Genomic DNA, 21,232 nt, shown 5'->3' on the forward strand with positions numbered 1-21,232 from the left:
GTGTGTGTGTGTGTGTGTGTGTGTGTGTGTGTGTGTGTGTGTGTGTGTGTGTGTGTGTGTGTGTCACATTTATAATCTCTTAAATTGTGCACCGAATTGATGTTACGTCTTAATAACGGTATCTTGATATGATACTTATGTATAGAACAATAAAGACGAATAATTGTTGTAAAAAAAAAAACGATATAATGTATTTACATAGTGCACATTGTATAATTTTTTTGAATAGAAGCTATGTGCGTCTTTTTTACAATTGATTCATTTTATTACTGTGTATGAAAGTATTAGAGTATGTGCAATTATCAAAAATGAATAGTCTTATAAAAAGATGTTATATTTAAAAAAAATATCTTTTTCATTTTATAGCATCTGACATCAAATATTTCAGAAATTATTAATTTTTTATATATCTCTGCCTCAAGAGCTTTTATATCCATAATTATATAATAAATGATTTTATGTAAAAAAAAATCATATTATTCATATTTTATAAAAATGGCAATCCTCCATGTGACCTCAAACAATCGATTTTCTTAAAAATTGATTTTACCATTATTTCCTTCTTTAGATCAACTTTTGCTTGAGAACATTCTTTTGTTTAAAAACTTGGAAAAAAATTCTAATAAAAATATTATACTAAAAAATAAGAATAGACGGTCCATCCGCTATGCATCTTTAATTAAATTAAGAAGCAAGAAGGATACAGATGGTAATGCTAAACTTAGTGTTAATTATACTTCGAGAAATCCTTAATAAATATAAGTTGAAAAATTGATCTTGTTATATTAAAAACTAGATTTTTTGCTGTTTTTATTTGTGTTACAATCTTGTGACTGTTAATGACTTTCAAAAACTTTTTAAAATGAAACCAGCATTTTTGTTTTTAAAGTAAATTTTTTTCTTACCTTTTAAAAGTTTCTCGATGCGCTCTCTGCATTTGATGCACTGAATGGGCTAAAAGCACATTTTTATTGCTTGATTTATCCGTGATGAAAGAAAAATTCACACAAAATACGTATTCCGACGGTAATTACGACATCGTAGAAAATATGGTTGAAAATTAATAAAAAAAGAAGTCGCTCCATTCGCGACATGGCACGAGATTCAACAACGCAGACTGTGTACAACTGTAAATTTCAAACGGAAAATTGACTTGGTCGATTGGTCAACAATTGGTCGATTGGCGCGCGCTTTAACACTCAATCAACCAATCAGGTCTCCCTATCTCCGTATGTTATGCGTGTTGCATATATGTATTATGTATATGTGTCAAGTATCGTAAATAGATACACATGTGTAATCTTTCCGTTCTATCAAATTTATTGTATCATTTATTTTCGATTCTATTCCACTTTTTTATTTTCTCTAATTATATTTTAAATTTTGCTAAAGATTATTCTTTAAGAATTATATTTCTATTAAATAAGTGCAATGAAAAAGAAAATATTTGTTGAAAATATTTATAATATTTGTCACCTATATATACTGACTCAATATTCTTGAAAAATATTACATACGGAAATATATATAAATATAATATACGTTACATACATATATGTATGTATTATAATATAGATTTCCTCTAGTATTTTTTTGTATGCGACACTTCTTAGGAATATATGGTATTAATAACAAATTTCTTTCTATTTCTCTGTCAATATAAGAACAATAAAATAAAAATGAATGTAGTGTAAGCTACAAGCGTACTGTGAAACAGCGAGATCACAATAACAGGATAACATATATATGAAAATATATACATGTGTAGTGTAAGTTTACTCATCAATAAGTAAAACGCGATCTGAACAAGAATTGAAATCGTTATAGTGATTCTTATATGTATAAATACGAAAAATTTAGATAAGTTTAGATTAAATTTTTACTTTATATGATATGCGTATCTTATCTTTTCTCACGAAGATGAAAATAAAATTAATTGTGTAAGGATCAAGATTTATTACAAAATTTATTCTCCTATATATAATGACACAATGTATAATGTTATCAATGTATCATACCGGTTTTACAGTCCCCTTGTCCTGCTAAGAAGTCACTAATTTAATACGCACGTTTTATCTTGTAACGCACAGCTCGTTATAGTGCTATGTGCTGTTTACGAGCGACATATTTTATCACGGTCGCCGCGTCAGAGTTATCTCTGCAGTTAAATATTAACTATACTAATAAAGCACTGTCTTATATGTGTAAGTCTAATATATATGTTTTTTTCGCGCGAAGAGTGCTCTTTATTTTATCAAAGCCAACTTATTCTATATCTTTCTCTTTGTATGGATTCACTATATACATATAAACACACGATTTTTCATAAAAGTATAAGAAATATGTGCTTTTCATATATTTTCTTTTCATCGTACAAGTGTTCGCGCGATCGTGAATATCGTGATGTATGTGTTTTTATCATTTTTAAGTTTAAAAAGCGAAGTCGAGTTACATCACTTTGCTTACCTCGCATAATTGCGCAAGTCTATTACGCAAGTGATTTGTACTTTTATGATATCGCAGCGTTTTAAAATTCAATGTAAAAAGTATTTCAATTTAATTTATAGCATTTTAATGGCGGATTTGAACCGACCTGGATTGGATTAATGACGTCACGTACTCTACTATTGGTTGACGCGTTACAATATATGCTCTATCAGTATAGTAGAGCTTACAGCTGCACGTACAGGGTGTTAGTTAAGTATGTTGCCATACTCAACAGAGCGATTCTTTGATTTATTTCAAGTAAAAAAGTCTATATAAACATATGTGTTCTAACGGTTTATTTATATAGTTTCCGAAATACGTAGGTGAATGTTCGCAAATGTTTGACGAAACATTTAAATGGTAAATTGCGTTGAAGATACGTACGTATCTTCCTGCATAATAATATGCCTTGCTTCACGTGAATTACCATTCGCGCAACCGTAAACAATGTGACAAAGTCAAAATCAAAAATAGACTTCAGTCCTGCAGCGATGTTGCTGCGGGTCATTTAGCTTGTATGTACATATACTATACGTTTCGGGGCCAAATCGTTTCAGTTCATTAAAATCGATTTCATCATGCCTAAGTTTACAAATTTTGAAATGGTAGATATGCAATTTGCCTATTTGCAAATGGTAACTCACGTACGAGGCAAGACGTATATTTATGCAGGAAGATATATCTCCAATTTACCATTTCGTCAAACATTTGCGAACATTCACCAGTATTTCGGAAATTAAGCCGTTTAGGACACATATACGTTTATATGGATCTAATTACTGAAAATAAATCAAAGAATCGCTCTGTTGAGTATGGCAACATATACTTTAACTATGACACCTTAATATAGATCGATACCAATAGCCTATATAAAGGCCTTTGCACGTAAAAAAGCGTTAACCGTAACCGTAATTTTAGTAGTCTCCAACGTACAATCAGATGGAGCAATTGCAAGTAAAATTCCGTAAACGTAATTTTAAAGTTAGTAGTAAAAATTTCGTCATGTTGGAATTTTACATTTAACGCCTTATAATGCCAACCAATAGGAAAGCTATCAGGTTAATTATTTATACACTATTTTGGCACTATCATGGTCGCAGTTTTCGTTTCTGATGTTTGGAAAAGAGATAATTCGAGTCAAACAATAAAAAGGAAGGTTAAAGTTACTGTTAACGATTTTTTTACGTGAAAAGGCATTAAGGAAATCCTAAATGGATGTATGTACTGTCGCAATCATCGACATATAAGTATGGACTGCGCAATCCATACATAAAAAGTGTCCGGCGAATTAAACAAAGAGGAAACGCGGTGTGAGTAGAGTCCCTATACTAAGAGTCTGGCCAAGGTCTAGTTCTTTGGTCTAGTTCGACAAAACATGGCGTCGTCGTACATAACCAAAAACGTGATGTGATCGATGTGGTACTGCACTATTCGATAAAATAATGAAACGGTATATTACATTTCGCATAAAAATTGATTGCAACAAAGGACGATTACTTTATATATTAAAATAAGAATTATACATATAGTAGTAAAACTATGACTAGGCATGCTGCTATGATATAATTTACTTATATCATTTTAATGTATTTTATAAGTAATGTATTTATAAGTAAAAATTAGAGGATATGTTTACTTATGAATACTATTAAAATTTATTTGTATTTGTATTTTTACATTAAATAAAATGTTAAAAACAACTTTATTATCTCATTGTTCTGTTCCTACTAACTGAATAAAACTGGAGCTGTTTAATAATAATGCTGCTATTAAATGATATAATTGTTTATTTATGAATACATTAATTTAAATTATATTTGTATTTTCACATTAAAAAATTGTTAAAAACAGCTTTATTACATTATTGTTCTATTCTCGATTATGTTAGTGAGTTAAGCGGGAAGCACAGGCTTTTGCATAACGCATAAAGCATGTGCATAAGGAATTTCATTGGTCCATTTTCTTATGCATGAGTCAGTGGACCAATCAAATTCTTTATGTATATGGTTTATGCGTTATGCAAGAGTCTGTGCTCCCCGCTTAATTCTGGACAAGTTTTTGTAAGTACCGCGGTGTGACAAGAGAAGCATTTTGATTGGTTGATTGTCTTATGCGTCTTGCATATGCGTCATACAAAAGTGTGTGCTGTGGTCTTACTACTTGTGTTTTCTTCCACCGTCTTCCACCATGTTTAACATGCTTTTAATCTTTTTGTGACGGTAGGAAACGTAGTTCTTTCAAATTACATTAATTTATTTCATTAGTTAGTTTTTAGGCATTTACACGTATGTAATGTAGAAACCTATCAATATTGAGAATTACGTTATTGATAGATGTATGTACGATAAAAATTTTAATTCAATGTCATACAACGTGATTATTACAAAACATTTATTGCAATGATGACTGATCATATCGATGCTTCTTTGCTGTTTACATTGAAAAAGGAACCGAATGTCTGTAATGATAACGATATTAATTCGATTAATATCGACGACATTTCATCTTTGCCGTTACCGTCACTTTCTAAAGTTAATTCCGTCATCGTCAACGAAACCAACAATGAGTTCTTACGTCTCACCACAATGGCATGTTTCTTTGCATATACATAACGTGTGTGTGTGTGTGGTATATAATACATATGTATATTATGTTTCTTAGCATTAAAGTTTAGTCAAATTTAGTATGCTTAAAACTGTAGCAAACTGAGTATAAAGAGATATATAATATTGGTTTTTAATTGCTTTAATTTAGTGTTATTTTAGACAGAATATAAATCTAGAAATAATTTTTATTATCAAATTTTTATTTAGCGTTGAAAGTTAAGTTTTATAAATTGCCATTTCGAAAATTTAAATGATATGTTTATTGCATAATATAAAAAATTAATTAGAATGAAGTTGTATTACAAAAACATTTAATTGAAAATTTTTATGAAAAAAAGTATCTTGTCAATTATAATGATTGTCACATTATATGGACAACTGTTTTACAATATATATTTGTACAGGTCCGTACTGTATATTTGTCCTATCTTCATAAATGCTTACTTAGTAATTATGCAACTTGTTGCAAAGAAATTGATATACCAAGCATTGAAGTGAAAAATTGTGCGGATCAAATGGAATTACATGCTGTCCAATTAGCACTGGAAGCTAGTATATATAGGCAAAATATGCTGAGAATGGTAATAAATATTATTGTTTAAAATGGTTAACAAAGGAAGATAATATTTCCTCATTGATGTTTTATATAGTTTTAATTTTGTTTGCCTTTGTAGATTGATGATATAAGATCACATACAGTTAAAAAGAAAGCATATAAAAAATTGGTCATATTTTTAGAAACATCAAAAGATAGAACTGACATCGCTGTACAAACAGATGACACATGGATAGATACTGAAAGAACAAATATACAAAATGTGTCTATTAAGTTAAACGAGAAACCACTGCAAACAGTATTACCCACTATGAATTCTAATAATTTCTTTAAAAGTGAGAGTGTTATGGAAAATTTTAATGATGGAATTCCCTCCATAGATACAAAAGAAACAGATATGCAATCGCTGCAGAGTATCGCAATAGAAGACTCAAATGACGCTAGTCAAGAATTTAATTATCAGATGCATTCTCATATAACAGATAACGTATCTGTCAGGCATGAAGGCGAAAATTCACAGGATTCTTTATTACAACATATGCAAGATATGTTTTGCGAAAGTGACGATAGTAGTGATCTTACGAGATTAATTGAGAAACATTCTGGTGTTACTAAAGCAAATATCGATAAAGAAATTAACAAAATATGTTCAGAAGCAGATATTGTGGTAGACCCAAATCTTTTTAACGTTTCAATAAATAATTACGTATCAAAGCCTAATGTAGCAAAAATAAGTACAAGCAAAGGAAGAATCAGTTTCAGTCACTATAAAGAAATGCAAAGTAAAAAAGCCATTAAATTAAAAGGATTTAATACAAACGAAACTGTTGAAAGTAAGCAAAAACAAAAGATAAATGCTATTTGGTTTGTGGAACGCGTGCATCAAGTTTCAAAATTAAAAGCTAAAATGACTGAATTATCACTGACAAATTATCGAAAGCATGGAAGAATAAAGGAAACATTTCTTCGTTTATTTGGGGAATTTGAGGAAGAGGAAATGATGCCAGATTCACCAATATGTATAGAAGAACATTTGCCAGCTTGTAAAGAAAGAATAGCACCTTGGATTGTGAAATACTTAATGCCATTTTACAAAAAAAGAAGAATTAAAGATCGTCAGCTTTTTAAAGCTGTTGCAAAGTACATCACAGATATGCTCATTATAGAGAATACTTTTCCAGGTGAGCCACTGATCGATCCGATAGTTACATTTTTACATTAAGTGTTAATATAATTTTAATAATAGTAAACAAAAATAATTGTATTAGGTATATTATGGATGATTATTTCGTTTTTCGTAATCAATCGAGTATTTTAATATAACACTAATGGAGAATCGCGCGATCAATACTTAGTTTAAAAGGATTTAGTCGATGGTATAATGCCTAATTTTAATTTTTTCAATTTCAAATGTTTCTAATTTATATTGTTTCTTTCCGTATATTTAATGGAGAATAAATATTATTGGAAGGAAAAAAGATATAGCTATTCTGTGTACCTCATAATGGTCAATTTATGATTCACAGTATATCACAGGCAGGACCAGGCATATATTTGAAATACTTTTATTTGAAAAACAGTATTCATAAGACAATTGTATATTTTGTGTTTCAAATACTAAGATTGACAATCAATCTAATCTTATTGTTTGAATTAAAAAATGCGTAAAACATTCAATTTTTTTTTTTCGAATCCAAAGTACACATAATTCGCATGTGCTTTATTGAAATACAAAATACACTTGTGTATTGCAAAAACTGTGTTTTAAATGGAAAATGTATTTCAAATACATGGTCCCCCAGCTCTGAATGTAGCAATAAAAAACTTACATTAGCAAATTATTTCGTATTCATAATATTCATATATTCTTCTGTTTATATATTTCAGAACAAGAGTGTGTAAGTAAGTATATAGAAGATTATTTCAAGAACAAGAGGTTTATTAAGACTAAACAGGATATATATCTATAAGAAATTGGTAGTGTTATTCATTAATGTAATACAAATCAATGAAACATGTATAGAAATTGTAACTTACTATAGATAATATCTTGCATAACTTTTTTATTTTGTTCGTGTATCACTCGATAGAATTAAATATTTATTACAATGTAAATACTCATGAATAAAATACAAAATTTTGCCCAAACTTTGAAGTAGAAATTTAATTTTAGGAAAGAGGTGGGTGGATGGATGTGTGTTTATGGTTATTTTTTGAAATTATCTCTTTCCAATTGCACTATCTTCTATTAAATTAAAAACTAATAGTTTACGTATCAAATTTTTAATTACGTTAAATAGTACACTAGCTACATAATTAACAAAATAAGGAGTACATTTTATGATATAACTCTTATGAATAATAACATTTTTTTTTTTGCTTATTTCTTTTGTTATAAACAGTATTATATGATAACAGCAGACAGAATCAACCTAGTAAAGTGTAAGAATGATTTTGCCAATTTATCATATTTATTTATTTCCTTATAAAGATACTTTATTATACTTTTCGTGTAATAATAAAGTAGAAATGAATATTTCCAAATAAGCATCCTGATTTGATATTATAGTATAGGTACCTTACTTGATTCTTACAAAGAATAAGAATATTCGTGACTTCCAAATAAGATCATAAAATCCAGTAAATTAAGGGCGAATGAGAGTGCAGCGTTATTATTGGTACGCACAGTAGTACGAAGATGTCAATGTAACGTTCCAAATAAGATGTCAATGTAATGAAAACATGATCTCAAATGTGATAGCGTGGTGGAAAAGGTATTAGGTGATACTTTTTTTTATAATGACTTATGTATTACGTATTTTTCCAGGTACATAATTTTTGTCTATTACAGGTTCTTGCAGAAACATGTGCAAACACCGTTCGTTCTGTGCCAAAGGATGTCCAGCTATTCTGAAATACAAATGATTACACGATATGAATAATTACACAAATTCATACGTTTAGGTAAAATATTATTACAGACAATCATTGACATTTGTTGGAGTATATTACATGTGCAGGATATAGTGCTACGATCAGAATATATAAATGATTTCAATAGAATACACATGATTAAGAAATCACGCGCTTCAGAGTAACTGTCGTTTCGTATTCATACTGAACATGATTTCTGCAAAAAAAAAGTTGCCTATTTTTATGATTAAATTAAATTAAAACGACAAATTCTATTATCTTTGAAAGTCATTATTCATTTGAGAAAAATAATCATATTTTTCCATTGATATTTATTTCTCTCAAAGAATAGAAATAATCGCAATTAAACAAATGTCCCATTAGATCCTTAAAGAACTAGAATAAAATTTTTTAAATAATTACAAAGTACTAGATTAAATAATCACTTGTACATATAAGTTAAAGACTGCATATTATTTCTTTGTACGAAATATAAACTGTACAATTTTTTATTGTACATAAAAATATGCTCACTTGTTAACAAAAAGTTCCAAGCCTTTTCTTCGATCTTCGATAAAATCTTCTTCAAATATTCCATCATCTCCACGAAAAGGCATTTGACGTTTCCATGCTTTTCCTGGTAAAGGAGGTACCACAATCTGTAATTTAAGAAAATGTATGAAAAATGGTTTTCTATTACATTATATTGTATCGTAAGATACATAGATAAAAGTATCAAATCTTTAACAATTGTGGTTTAATGGCTCCCTGAAAAGGAGAAAGATAACCATGAGTCCTGGTGTAAATCTATATCTAGAAATATATAATACTTTTTTCATATTGTCTCACCAATTTTATAGTAAAGTAATAAGTTTAATAAATAAATGTTTTCTTTTTCAAATAGTTGACAAATTGATACTTTTTAAATGTTGTACATTTCTATTCAAAGGGGAAAGAGAGGATACGAGTAAAAAGATTCATTCTATAACTCGTGCTGTTTTCAAGCATAATTATCTCTTTTAGTAACTAACCTTGCTATCTCTTTCTAATTCATTTCTCAGCCATTCAAAATCACTGTATCGTCTTCTTACTGTTGAGTCTTTTACTTTAAAGACTGGTAAGTTTGTCTGAAAAAAGTCAATAACTTTGAAATGATTGAGTTTGAAATATTTATGATATGTATGCTTATACATATGTACAATGTAAACACCATGCGTACGCACATGTATTTTCATATAAATTCATCATATACAGCTATCTTCAATTTTCCAATGTTATATAGTTTCATGCCTAGGTGCTCTAAGTCTGGCCGAATTTATGATATTAATATCCATATATAAAAATACAGATAGTAAATAAAAAAACAAGATATCAATATATTAGATTTTTGAGAACACATCTGTTTTGAAATCTACTGAGCAATGAATGTATAATATATACGTTGGTCTTTATCAATATGATAGTGGGAACAACCCACAATATACCTACATCTAATCAATCGGTAGACATGACTGAATTATGATTATTCGATGCGTCTGTTTCATCGGTGCAGGCGTAAAAAAAAAAAAACTATTGGAAAGACTAAATTTCAACATGCCAGCTGTGTGAAACTTTGCACGAATGTTAATATATAAAGCAAAATAGATGTTACTCACCCTCATACGAACTTCATAATCGGTATATCGTTTCTTGCCGACACCATGTGTAATCGGATTAATCACATCAATCTCAAGGAAGTTTGCAGGCGCCGCATAAGCGTCGTCCAGTGTTTGTTTTTTCACATTTAAGCGTCGCGTTGCGTCTACGGTTGTATCTGCCATTTCAATTACAAGTTTCAATTAAATATGCGTTCAATTTGGCAGATTTTGTTTCTACTAAACGCTCGAAAACACTATCCGACATGCAACGAATGTTACAGAACACCACCAGACATGACAGCGCTTAGTAACTTGACACGACTCGTCTGATACGTCTCTCTCTCTCACACACACACATTCTCTACTACGTCATCGCATATTATCGCGCCCTCGTGCGAATAATGCATATATACATACATACGTTGTATGTACATACTTTCAAGCCCAGGCGCATGCAAACACGTCAGGACGTAAAACGTAATCAGTAAGCGAATTGACCAATCACAGTTGAGACCGTAAGGCCGGTAGCGAATCCAATGTACGATTTCCTTACTGATTACGTCTTACGGCCTTATGTTTTTCTATGAGATGATGGCTTAAGGACTGCCGCACACACCTTCCGTAACAGTTAAGGTTGGATTATACTGGCCGTAATCTGTTAACTTATGCTGTAATCTGTAAAAATTGACCAATTATAATCGATTATTCCCCTCTCATTCAACTGTGATTGGTCAATTTTTACAGATTACGGCATAAGTTAACAGTTTACGGCCAGTATAAATCAACCTTTAAGCTGGAAACACAATGCGAGGGAATAGCGATAGCGATAAGTTTCAACCTATCAAAAATGTGTATTCCGGTGTATTCGATTTCTGATAAGTTGAAACTTATCGCTATCGCTATTCCCTCGCATTGTGTTTCCAGCTTTAAACGGGGAGCACAGACTTTTGCATAAAGCATGTGCATAAGGAATTTCATTGGTCCATTTTCTTATGCATGAGTCAATGGACCAATCAAATTCTTTATGTATATGGTTTATGCGTTATGCAAAAGTCTGTGCTCCCCGCTTAAGGCGAGAAACACACACTTTTGCATAACGCATAAACCATATACATAAAGAATTTGATTGGTCCATTGACTCATGCATAAGAAAATGGACCAATGAAATTCCTTATGCACATGCTTTATGCGTTATGCAAAAGTCTGTGCTCTCCGCTTAAGAATACAAGGTGTACCATTCCCGAGATGCGCAGTGGTTTTGCTCTTCAACCAATCAGAGTTCGCCCTCAAATCTAAGAAGTGACATGGCTTCTTCCATACAATAGCTGCGTTTGGCAATGTAAATCTGAGGCATCGGAGTGCTCTTTTTCTATAGTGCACGTGACATATGCTATAATATAAGAGCACTCCGACACCTCAGATTTGCTATTACCGAACGCAGCTAATGCAGCATAGCTGTCAAACTATGTTGATATTGAATATCGTTTATTCATTTAGTTTAGTTTTGTATAATATATTATAGTTTGCAGAAATGCCAGCGTGCTATGTAAAATATATATCCGAGATTATAAAAAATATATATGTTCGGTTATGTTGCTCATAGATTCCGCAATCGTATAGTGATTTGGGAGTTCCCACGAAAAATTTGCCAAATCCATCATATAACGATTGGATTTGCACGATATCCTGAGGAAATTGCAATGTATCTCTCTGAAAAGCTGCAAAATGTAGCAGAAATTATAGATGATGAATTTTTTAAATTTCACGGTACTTCTTTCAGTAAAGAAAACTTTTGATAAAACAGATGTATAATGTAAATTTAGTATTTTATTGTCATTCTTACATATTCACTTTCATATATAGTTGTATTACACGGTTTTTTAGAGCATTATTAAGTATTGATAGTCTGATCTTAGTACAGCGTTTGAATCTCGTGCAACATTTAGGGGCGAAATTGGATTGGTTGCTCCAGTATTCAGTCGTCATTATGTACACGCGTGTTCTAGAGTCGCGGGGCACGTAGGAAAGGATGCGCAATACTAATAAACTCAATTTGACTTAACAGGATATATAAATGTATTTTAATATCACAAAAATCTCAAATATCAGGTACACTATCGACACGTGGACGTATATGAGAGAGCCTCTGTATATATATATTTTTAAAGAGTAACTTTTCTTCTTCTCTTTTGGCCGGGTCGGGCTTGCGCAGTGATGCTGGTATGTGATTACGCGACATGCCGATTGTCCAGTGTCGTGATTGGTCGGCGTATGTGGCTTGGCTGCAGGTGCTGCTGCAGGCGTGCTAGTGCTGCCACAATACACCTTGTTTTCTTACATCATGGTTACAACAGTTGAGTCTGCTGAACGCAACCAAATGTGTTCCATGGCGTTGCATAGCGTAAAGCATATAGGAATTTGGAGCAATTTGGATTCACACTTCCTTTGAATTCTTCCACGTTTTGAAGACATTTAATCGGTATGCATTAATATATCGCATTATACGGTTTTTATTCTAACTCTTTACATGAGATAAATTGTTTAAAAATATTAATATAGTAATGTTGACATTAATTTCGGAAATATTTTAAAATATACTTGGAAAAATAATTATGAATTGATAGGTTATAAATGGAGTTTAACAGCTTTTACATTTGTCACAATTAAAAGACAGTCAATGAGATAATTTAATGCATTATTCGTATTGTTTTTTTTTATTTGTGTGTTTAATTTTTATTTATTTTTTTCCTTTCTACTTATTCAAGTTTGTTAAAGCAATGTTTTAAAGTGACATTTTTTTTGCCAGATTAATTCATTATACAAAAAAAAAAAAAATGCGTCGATTGGTACTTTTTGTTCATTTTTTATGATTCTGTATGCTAAATGCTAAACTAAACAATTACCTTATTTTTTAATTTATTTTATATTTTTTGTTTACTTTAGTTATTTTATACATATTTTTTATGTTTTTCATGTTTTTTTATGATTTACAGTTTTGTAAAATACATATATTTGATACATCTTTCGTATGTTTCAAGTTGTTTATGATAGTCCAACAATTCTTAAAATTTGTTTAAATTAGCGTGTCATTATGCCACCAAAAAAATCAATGGAGGAGACGGATCGATTGACTCGTATAGCGATAGTGAATTCTGATAAATGTAAACCTAAACGGTGTAGACAAGAATGTAAGAGATCTTGTCCTGTAGTACGAATGGGAAAACTTTGTATAGAGGTTAATCCAAATAGTAAAATAGCAGCCATCTCTGAAGAACTATGTATTGGCTGTGGTATCTGTGTCAAGGTAATTTTATTGTATAATAAAATTATATAATGATTTTATATGATATAAAATAATTTTGATAAAATTAATACGTTGAATACTAAACTTTGAGATGATATTTATAATGATGATAAATCGAATTCAACAAAGTATGTAAAATTAATTACATTTTCTCTATGTATAATTATTATTTCGAAAAATTTTAATACGATAATAATAAATAACTTTTGTCTTGACAATGATAAAAGATTGTTTCTTGTAGAAATGTCCCTTTGAAGCGATATCCATTATTAATCTTCCTAGTAATTTAGAGAAGGAAACAACACATCGTTATTCTAAGAACTCATTTAAGCTACACAGACTTCCTATTCCACGTCCTGGTGAAGTTTTAGGGCTGGTAGGAACTAATGGAATTGGTAAATCAACTGCCCTTAAAATTTTAGCTGGAAAGCAAAAACCAAATTTGGGAAGATATTCTGTATGTGATTTCTATATCTCATAATACATACATTGCATGTGCATATTTACATATGTATGTGTGTGTATCACCTATTATTAAAATGGACATGAAGCAATAGTATATAAAACTTTCTTATTCAAACAGGATCCACCAGACTGGACAGAGATTTTGAGCCATTTTAGAGGTAGCGAGTTGCAGAATTATTTTACAAAAATTTTGGAAGATGATTTGAAGGCTCTTATTAAACCTCAATATGTTGATCAAATTCCTAAAGCCGTGAAAGGTACCGTGCAACAACTTTTAGATAAAAAAGATGAATGCAAGAATCAGATGGAAATTTGTGAAATGCTCGGTATGTAAACATCTTTATCTTTCTTTTTGTCATTGTTTTTATTTAAATTGATTAGAGATATTGGAAGAAAAATTTTGATAATCTGTATTCTATCTATAGTTTTACTGATATATATCTTTCTTAGATTTGCTGCATATACGTGATCGAGGTATCGAAGCACTTTCTGGTGGTGAACTTCAACGGTTTGCTTGTGCAATGGTATGCATCCAGAATGGAGATATTTTTATGTTTGATGAACCTTCTTCTTATCTAGATGTTAAGCAGCGGCTCAATGCTGCTGTGACTATTAGGTCTCTCATTCATCCAGACAAGTAAGCATCTGTTTGAAAGATGATTACTTTTGATTAGATTGTTAATATACTTATTACTTGTTTTAATACATCAGGTTCATAATAGTTGTGGAACATGATTTATCAGTTTTGGACTATTTATCTGACTTTATTTGTTGCCTATATGGTGTTCCTGGGGCATATGGCGTTGTTACCATGCCTTTTTCCGTAAGAGAAGGGATAAACATTTTCCTCGATGGATTTGTTCCTACGGAAAATTTACGGTTTCGTGAAGAATCTCTCGTATTTAAAGTGGCAGAAAGTGCAACTGAGGAAGAAGTGAAACGCATGAATCACTACGAGTATCCTGCTATGACGAAAACAATGGGGACATTCAAGTTGAACGTCGAGAAAGGACAATTCACTGATTCGGAAATACTCGTTTTATTAGGAGAAAATGGGACTGGTAAAACAACGTTTATCAGAATGCTGGCTGGCAACTTACCTCCTGATGATGGATCAGGTACGCTCGTATGTGTGAACGTATAAGTACATACATATAGTATTTATCATTGGCAGTAACGGCTACTTAAAAAGCAGTGTAAATATTTTATGTCATTTTTGATTATATAAATGGGATAAAATAAAAGTCAACTCACGTGATGTCTGTTTTTTTGGTTCAAATTATTTCTTAAATGTTATTTATGATGTATGACCGCTTGATATAATTTGTGTTAACGAAATTGCTATCTTGCAGAAAGTATCCCTCAACTTCACATCAGTTATAAACCACAAAAGATTAGTCCCAAATCTCAAGGCATTGTCAGGCAGTTGTTACATGAGAAAATCCGAGATGCATACGTGCATCCTCAATTTGTAACTGATGTAATGAAGCCTTTGAAGATCGACGATATTATGGATCAGGAAGTGCAAAATCTTTCCGGTGGAGAGTTACAGCGAGTTGCACTAGCTCTTTGCTTAGGAAAGCCAGCTGATGTTTATCTAATTGATGAACCATCCGCGTATTTGGATTCCGAACAACGTTTAGTCGCTGCGAAAGTCATCAAGAGGTACGCAATAAATAAATATTTTTGTTAGAAAGATGCGAATGCATTAGTAATTGTGTGAATATTAAAAATAATTTATTTTACTTCAATGTATACAATGACTAAGAAGGAAACTTGGTTTACAAAATTTCTTTATTTTATTCTTAATCCTACTTATTCGTCTATAATTTTTATGTGCGCTTCATTTATATCTAAACTTACAATATTCTATCTTTCTACCCTTATTACTTTTTCTTTTCCTTTGTCTTAATCTTTATCAATTTTATTCTAGATATTATCACTGTATACGCAGCTTATCCAACTAACACTAAATACTCTTGAAATATTCATGAAAATGTTCCTGAAATCCCAAAATAACATTTCAAAATATTTCGAAATACTTGCAGAATGTAAAAGCAACATTCAAATATTCTATTCATACATCGCTACATATTTAGAATATCATACATATATAGAATATCATATATATTCTAAAATTGTAATTTTTCAATTTTGGGGACTCATTTCATATAAGCGAAATGCTACACTCTTTATATTCTTTCCCAGATGATTCTTGCTTACGAGTTAATGCATCTCCATCTTATCGACCCTTCGTTGGTGGAGATGTGTCCTGCTCGTAGGTGAGTGATTTTTATTATATACATTCCTTTATGATATATTATTCTGTACATTTCATCGCTATATGAATATTTTATGAAAATTCTTTTACTGTTCCGGAATATTCGACATATTGGCAATATACATAGATCAAACTTTTTATGAACGATTAGTGTTAGTTGGATCATATTTCATAGCTATTCTTGCATTTTGTAAAAATATTGTATCATAGTTATATACAATTCTTATGTTTTTCAATCCGCATCTGTATACAATACTGTAGGCTACTACCTTTTTGTATTTCTTTATCCAATCTACTTTCTTCTCCTTTCTCTCCCTCCCCTTTCTTTCACTCAACACCTTATCCCTATCTTTTCAGTTTTCTTAGCACTTTTTTTTCATTTTGTCCTTTCCTCATAATATACTTAATATTTCTCTTTCTTCTTTGCTTAAGAAAATCTCCTCATTTTCTAGTAAAAAATATTATAAACTATTGTAATTTTTACATTTCAGATTTATATTACACGCAAAAAAAACAGGATTTGTAGTAGAACATGATTTCATCATGGCTACGTACTTAGCTGATCGTGTGATAGTATTTTCTGGTAAACCATCTTTAACAACCACTGCTCATAGTCCTCAATCTTTGTTAAATGGTATGAATAGATTTTTAGAATTATTGGGCATCACTTTCAGAAGAGATCCCAACAATTTCAGACCAAGAATCAATAAGAATCAATCGGTAAAGGTATGTATAATTTTAGCTGATGTTTTTCTAATGTCCAATTTGTTCACTTTTAGATAAATTGCGGAGTTTATCCAGGATATATCTCCATTGTATTCTAGGAAATATTTCTTGGATAAAATTATCTAGAGGTGAAGAAATAGGGCATAAGATAACGTAGAATTTATATTCCATTGCTTATCTATTCTTGATATACATTAATAATTGTGTTATATTGTAATCTGATTAGTAATATAAAATTTATTTTAATATATAAAATATATCAGTAGTATAAAATATATTTTAAAAGTATTTTCTATGCAGTTTATTTAAATAGCTAGTAATATATATCTTTTTTGTTTTCAATTTAAAAAACATGCTTATGTATATGCATTAAAAAAATATTGTTTCTATATTTTAAGACATAAATTTAATCAATGTTTTTTTCTTACAGGACTTGGAACAGAAAAGAGCCGGACAATATTTCTTTTTAGAAGAATAAGGTATATACATTGTCATAGTGCAAGTTGAATGACGGCACATATAAATGTTAAGGCAGTTTTTAATCTTTATACTTTTTAAATCCTATGGAGCATGAATACACGATAAATTTCGTAATAGAATATTAATGCTATATGTTCTATGTGATTGTCTGGATTATTGTTTAATAATAATAATGTTATTAAGCGATAGAAATAATTATATTATTGTGCAAATAATGCAAAATATATTATACAACGCAATTTAATAAATATGTAGTGAAGATAAAGAAGTCGAGTATGTATTGTAAAAAATTTTTCATAAGTATATCTGGCAATGCGTATTTTGCATTTGCCAAATGCAAAATACGCATGTCTTTAATGAGATTCTAGAGCGTATCAATATGTATGTTGCTATAATGGAATTATATTAAACTGTAAACAATATAACAATAAATGATTTATCGAACGATTTTACTTTTACATAAGGATTATTGAAAGCGTAATGTTTAATAATGCATGAGAGTTACATCTTGGTCCTGTTATGTCCTGTTCCAATGACAGTATTAGGGTCACAAGAGTGGGGAAGTTATCCGCCGTCACTTTTTGGCTTACCCCCTCTACCGATATTTGGCCGAGTTGACTCTCCTGGTTCTAGTCTTCTTGGGTATAGTATAGATGTCTGTGCCAAGTGTTACGTCCTGGGCTGCATTCGGAAACATCACCCGAGTACCCCCGTGTATCGTCTTATCCTTGTTGTTCACCCATGTTAAACGAGGATAAGACGATACACTGGGGCACTCGGGTGATGTTTCCGAACGCAGCCCTGTATGGACGTCAGGCAAGAATGATAGCTATTGTACCGACTGAGTGTTTGTCACATCAATTTTGAATCGTTAATATGGTTAAAAGTCGTAATCATTATCCTTGAATTAAAGAGGATTGAAAGAAATCCGTAGGCCGAGCGGAAACTTCCGGATTTATACCTCTATAATTATTAGACTAATAATAATCAATTTACTTTCTGTGATAAATAACTTTGAATTTTAATATAATTTAGCAAATGTCAAAAATATTATAAAGTAAAATAATAATAGTAAGATAATAATAAAATAAAAATGATAATAATAGTGAAATAATAATAATAATAATAATAATAATAGTTAATACGTTCGTCATGAATAATATATAATAATATATTTTATCTAAATGAGTAGCATATAAAACGAATTAAAGAAAAGAGAATGCACATAAAAGTCAAATAATACAAATGACATTAAAGGTAAGGTGAGGAATTATTCTTACTTAACTTATTATAGAATAAGGGAAATGAATGTTGAGGCGCAGTAAATGAATAATATCAAGCAACACAATTTAGTATTACAGTATATATAAGTATAAAGTAACACAATAAAAGAACAAGATTAAAGTACGTTGAAAGAGTATATAAATGCATATGAATAACGTGAGGTAGTAAACTATTGAGTAAAATCGGATATTAAATAATATAGTGCAAATATTTATAAAATGCAATTATGAATAAAATCGAAATAAGGAAAGGTACAAATATTTATAAGAATATATAATTCAATACGTTTGAATGAATATTATATAAAAGGTGAAGATATTTAATATTTAAACATAAAGGCATAAGAATATAATTGTAATATGTAATATAATAATTGATAATAAAATCAAATAAAAGCATAAAGAATATAATTATAGTATGTAATATTAACGACTCCTTTTATCTCCTTATGTGGAGCAAAGGACGTCTATAGACCCCTTTTGTCCGAGGCTTATATTCGTGTCTCGAATCAGATTGTTTTTCGGATTTGTGGGTGATTGGTCCACAGAATCCTACCTCAGTCAGATATTAGAAACAAATATCTACTGATATGTATACCACTGATGTACATACACTGTGTATAGGATCTACAATTTAACGCCGCATCCGAACGGCACTGATGATCATAGATCATTTGATCACCAGGTGGAGCCATTTTTTGGCTCATTAAACGAGAAAAATCGCGTTTGGCGCACGTGGGATCGAACTCGGGTCTACAGATCGCGAGTCAATCGCATTGAGCGGTGAGCCACTCGACGCCACAGTATGTAATATAATAAAGTATAATTGATAATAAAATCAGATATTTAATATTTAAACATAAAGGCATAAAGAATATAATTATAGTATGTAATATGATTAAAGTATAATTGGTGAAGATAATTAATAGTTACCCTTTTGTTACAGTGGTTTAATAATCAGAGTTGAATGAGGTAGCGCAAGGAATTATGGCAAGATATCCTTCTTAGTGATTTAGCAAGCAGCCCCGAGACGGCTGTTGCAATGGCGAGATACGATAAATGAAAAAACGTGTGTCTCGTAGGACGATCTAGCGATAACTGCGCGCGACAGCGAGCCGCCGCCTTCGTATCTTGATTAACACAAAGAGATTACTGCGTGAATCAATTGAGCGTATAATTTTCTACTTGAACAATAAAACATTGTAATTTAAAATTCGCTTCTTAATATTTTTCATTTTACTTCTTCCCTTTTTTTTTTTTTTAGAAAAGTGATATTCTTGATTTGTCGGTTACTCATTACGAATTGCATACGTTAATATTTTATTTATGTATATATTTATTACGCTTAACTCATCTTCAGCAATAATCTCTTCGTGCTCATATTATTTAAAAACTATAACATATATAACTATGGCAAGCCACAATATTTGTATATATATATATATATATAAATATGTATATAATATATATATATGTATGATGTATATAATTATATTAAAAAGCAGATGTATAACTATTATGGGAAACTTTTAGGTATAATAGCAATGAAAGTGGGACTCAATCTCATAAGGCTTGGGAGATCTAACGAGTTAATTTAATAGATCAAATAATGATAAATGATAATTTTCCTTCTAGCGAGTCGATGTAGAAGAGACAAAGGAGAATCATGCGCTTGGTTTATCTTTGGGGGAGAGGTAATCACCCTGAAAGAATTCATAACATAAACTAACGGTTCTAAAGTCTCCTTTCGAAACTCAAATTTAAAATGAAAAAGAATCTCTCAAGATTACAGAATCGCATCCCATGTTCAACTGTAATATATATATATATATATATTTCAAAAAGATTATAACTATAAAAGTATGAATATAAAATATTTCAGTGAGCAGAACATTACAAAGACATATATTTAGAAATTATTAAGTTAGGCCATTTGTTTTATGGTAATATAACATAATTATTGTATAACAAAATAAAAATTACATTATCAAAGTAATATTATTCTCACTGGAGTGTCCTACTTGGCTACTTTAAAAAAGTAGCGAAATCTCTTACAAACTAGAGAAAGTACGTTCGCTATTATTTTTACCGGCGGACGTTACACTGTTTATGGAGCCTGAAATTAATATTAATCTCATCTTTACCGGAGGTTGATAATAAACAAAAGAAAAAAGATAACAACAAAACTGCCTTATCATCTATGGTTAAACTGGCTCTTCGCTTTTCGGCCATTATGCGATCGGTAACTTATCGCGATGCTTAATAAACAAAACAAAAAATCTTTTTGACACTGCACAGTATATAAAAGAAATAAGTTCTTAACTAACTAAACGGTTAACTGACCATAACAACTAATAATCATTGCGCATTGCGCTTTTTGCCTTTATACTGCCATTTACTTAACACTAACATAATGCTAACCAATCATAACCATGCCCGTTGGCTATGTGGTTTTTGAGTCGCCGAGGAGCGAACGAGCATGCTCGCATGCCGG

At 30.6% G+C, this 21,232-nt stretch overlaps 3 protein-coding genes across 6 annotated transcripts; 2 read left to right on the forward strand and 1 right to left on the reverse strand.

Moving 5' to 3' along the window:
- The first annotated feature begins 4,862 nt into the window (after nt 1–4,862).
- Nucleotides 4,863–7,683, forward strand: LOC108774044 (uncharacterized). The gene is made up of 4 exons (XM_018540051.1): nt 4,863–5,075; nt 5,498–5,674; nt 5,768–6,830; nt 7,537–7,683. Exons 1-4 carry the CDS (start codon nt 4,887–4,889, stop codon nt 7,617–7,619), a joined length of 1,512 nt encoding a protein of 503 aa, XP_018395553.1. The 5' UTR covers nt 4,863–4,886; the 3' UTR covers nt 7,620–7,683.
- A 528-nt stretch (nt 7,684–8,211) lies between these two features.
- Nucleotides 8,212–10,535, reverse strand: Snx3 (sorting nexin 3). 3 transcript variants are annotated; one of them, XR_001940707.1, is made up of 5 exons: nt 10,218–10,535; nt 9,594–9,689; nt 9,097–9,221; nt 8,662–8,779; nt 8,488–8,559 (listed from the first exon to the last, which is right to left on the reverse strand). XR_001940707.1 is itself a non-coding variant. In XM_018540055.1 (4 exons), exons 1-4 carry the CDS (start codon nt 10,380–10,382, stop codon nt 8,454–8,456), a joined length of 492 nt encoding a protein of 163 aa, XP_018395557.1. In that variant the 5' UTR covers nt 10,383–10,531; the 3' UTR covers nt 8,212–8,453. The 3 variants fall into 3 exon arrangements, 1 of the variants encoding a protein (XP_018395557.1); XR_001940708.1 differs by having other exon boundaries at nt 8,514–8,559; nt 8,633–8,779; XM_018540055.1 differs by lacking the exon at nt 8,662–8,779 and having other exon boundaries at nt 8,212–8,559; nt 10,218–10,531.
- A 2,108-nt stretch (nt 10,536–12,643) lies between these two features.
- pix (ATP-binding cassette sub-family E member 1 pix) lies at nt 12,644–17,555 on the forward strand. 2 transcript variants are annotated; one of them, XM_018540021.1, is made up of 9 exons: nt 12,644–12,678; nt 13,282–13,503; nt 13,745–13,960; nt 14,087–14,294; nt 14,419–14,605; nt 14,680–15,086; nt 15,321–15,633; nt 16,741–16,975; nt 17,406–17,555. In XM_018540021.1, exons 2-9 carry the CDS (start codon nt 13,291–13,293, stop codon nt 17,451–17,453), a joined length of 1,827 nt encoding a protein of 608 aa, XP_018395523.1. In that variant the 5' UTR covers nt 12,644–12,678; nt 13,282–13,290; the 3' UTR covers nt 17,454–17,555. The 2 variants fall into 2 exon arrangements, with proteins under 2 accessions (XP_018395523.1, XP_018395524.1); XM_018540022.1 differs by lacking the exon at nt 12,644–12,678 and having other exon boundaries at nt 13,278–13,503.
- Nucleotides 17,556–21,232: the final 3,677 nt, after the last annotated feature.

This window comes from Cyphomyrmex costatus, unplaced genomic scaffold, assembly GCF_001594065.2.
Source record: "Cyphomyrmex costatus isolate MS0001 unplaced genomic scaffold, Ccosl1.0 scaffold23, whole genome shotgun sequence".
NCBI lineage: Eukaryota > Metazoa > Arthropoda > Insecta > Hymenoptera > Formicidae > Cyphomyrmex > Cyphomyrmex costatus.

Bases quoted from the DNA above. Each gene is read 5' to 3' on its own strand.
- LOC108774044 (XM_018540051.1), top strand. From the start codon at position 4,887: ATGATGACTGATCATATCGATGCTTCTTTGCTGTTTACATTGAAAAAG. The intron at 5,076-5,497 runs GCATGTTTCTTT...ATATTTGTACAG, and splicing joins TCTTACGTCTCACCACAATG to GTCCGTACTGTATATTTGTC. The intron at 5,675-5,767 runs GTAATAAATATT...TTGCCTTTGTAG, and splicing joins GGCAAAATATGCTGAGAATG to ATTGATGATATAAGATCACA.
- Snx3 (XM_018540055.1), bottom strand. From the start codon at position 10,382: ATGGCAGATACAACCGTAGACGCAACGCGACGCTTAAATGTGAAAAAA. The intron at 9,690-10,217 runs GTGAGTAACATC...GACTTTTTTCAG, and splicing joins ATTATGAAGTTCGTATGAGG to ACAAACTTACCAGTCTTTAA. The intron at 8,560-9,096 runs GTGAGCATATTT...TTTGTATTTCAG, and splicing joins TTGGAACTTTTTGTTAACAA to AATAGCTGGACATCCTTTGG.
- pix (XM_018540021.1), top strand. From the start codon at position 13,291: ATGCCACCAAAAAAATCAATGGAGGAGACGGATCGATTGACTCGTATA. The intron at 13,961-14,086 runs GTATGTGATTTC...TTATTCAAACAG, and splicing joins CAAATTTGGGAAGATATTCT to GATCCACCAGACTGGACAGA. The intron at 14,295-14,418 runs GTATGTAAACAT...TATCTTTCTTAG, and splicing joins GGAAATTTGTGAAATGCTCG to ATTTGCTGCATATACGTGAT.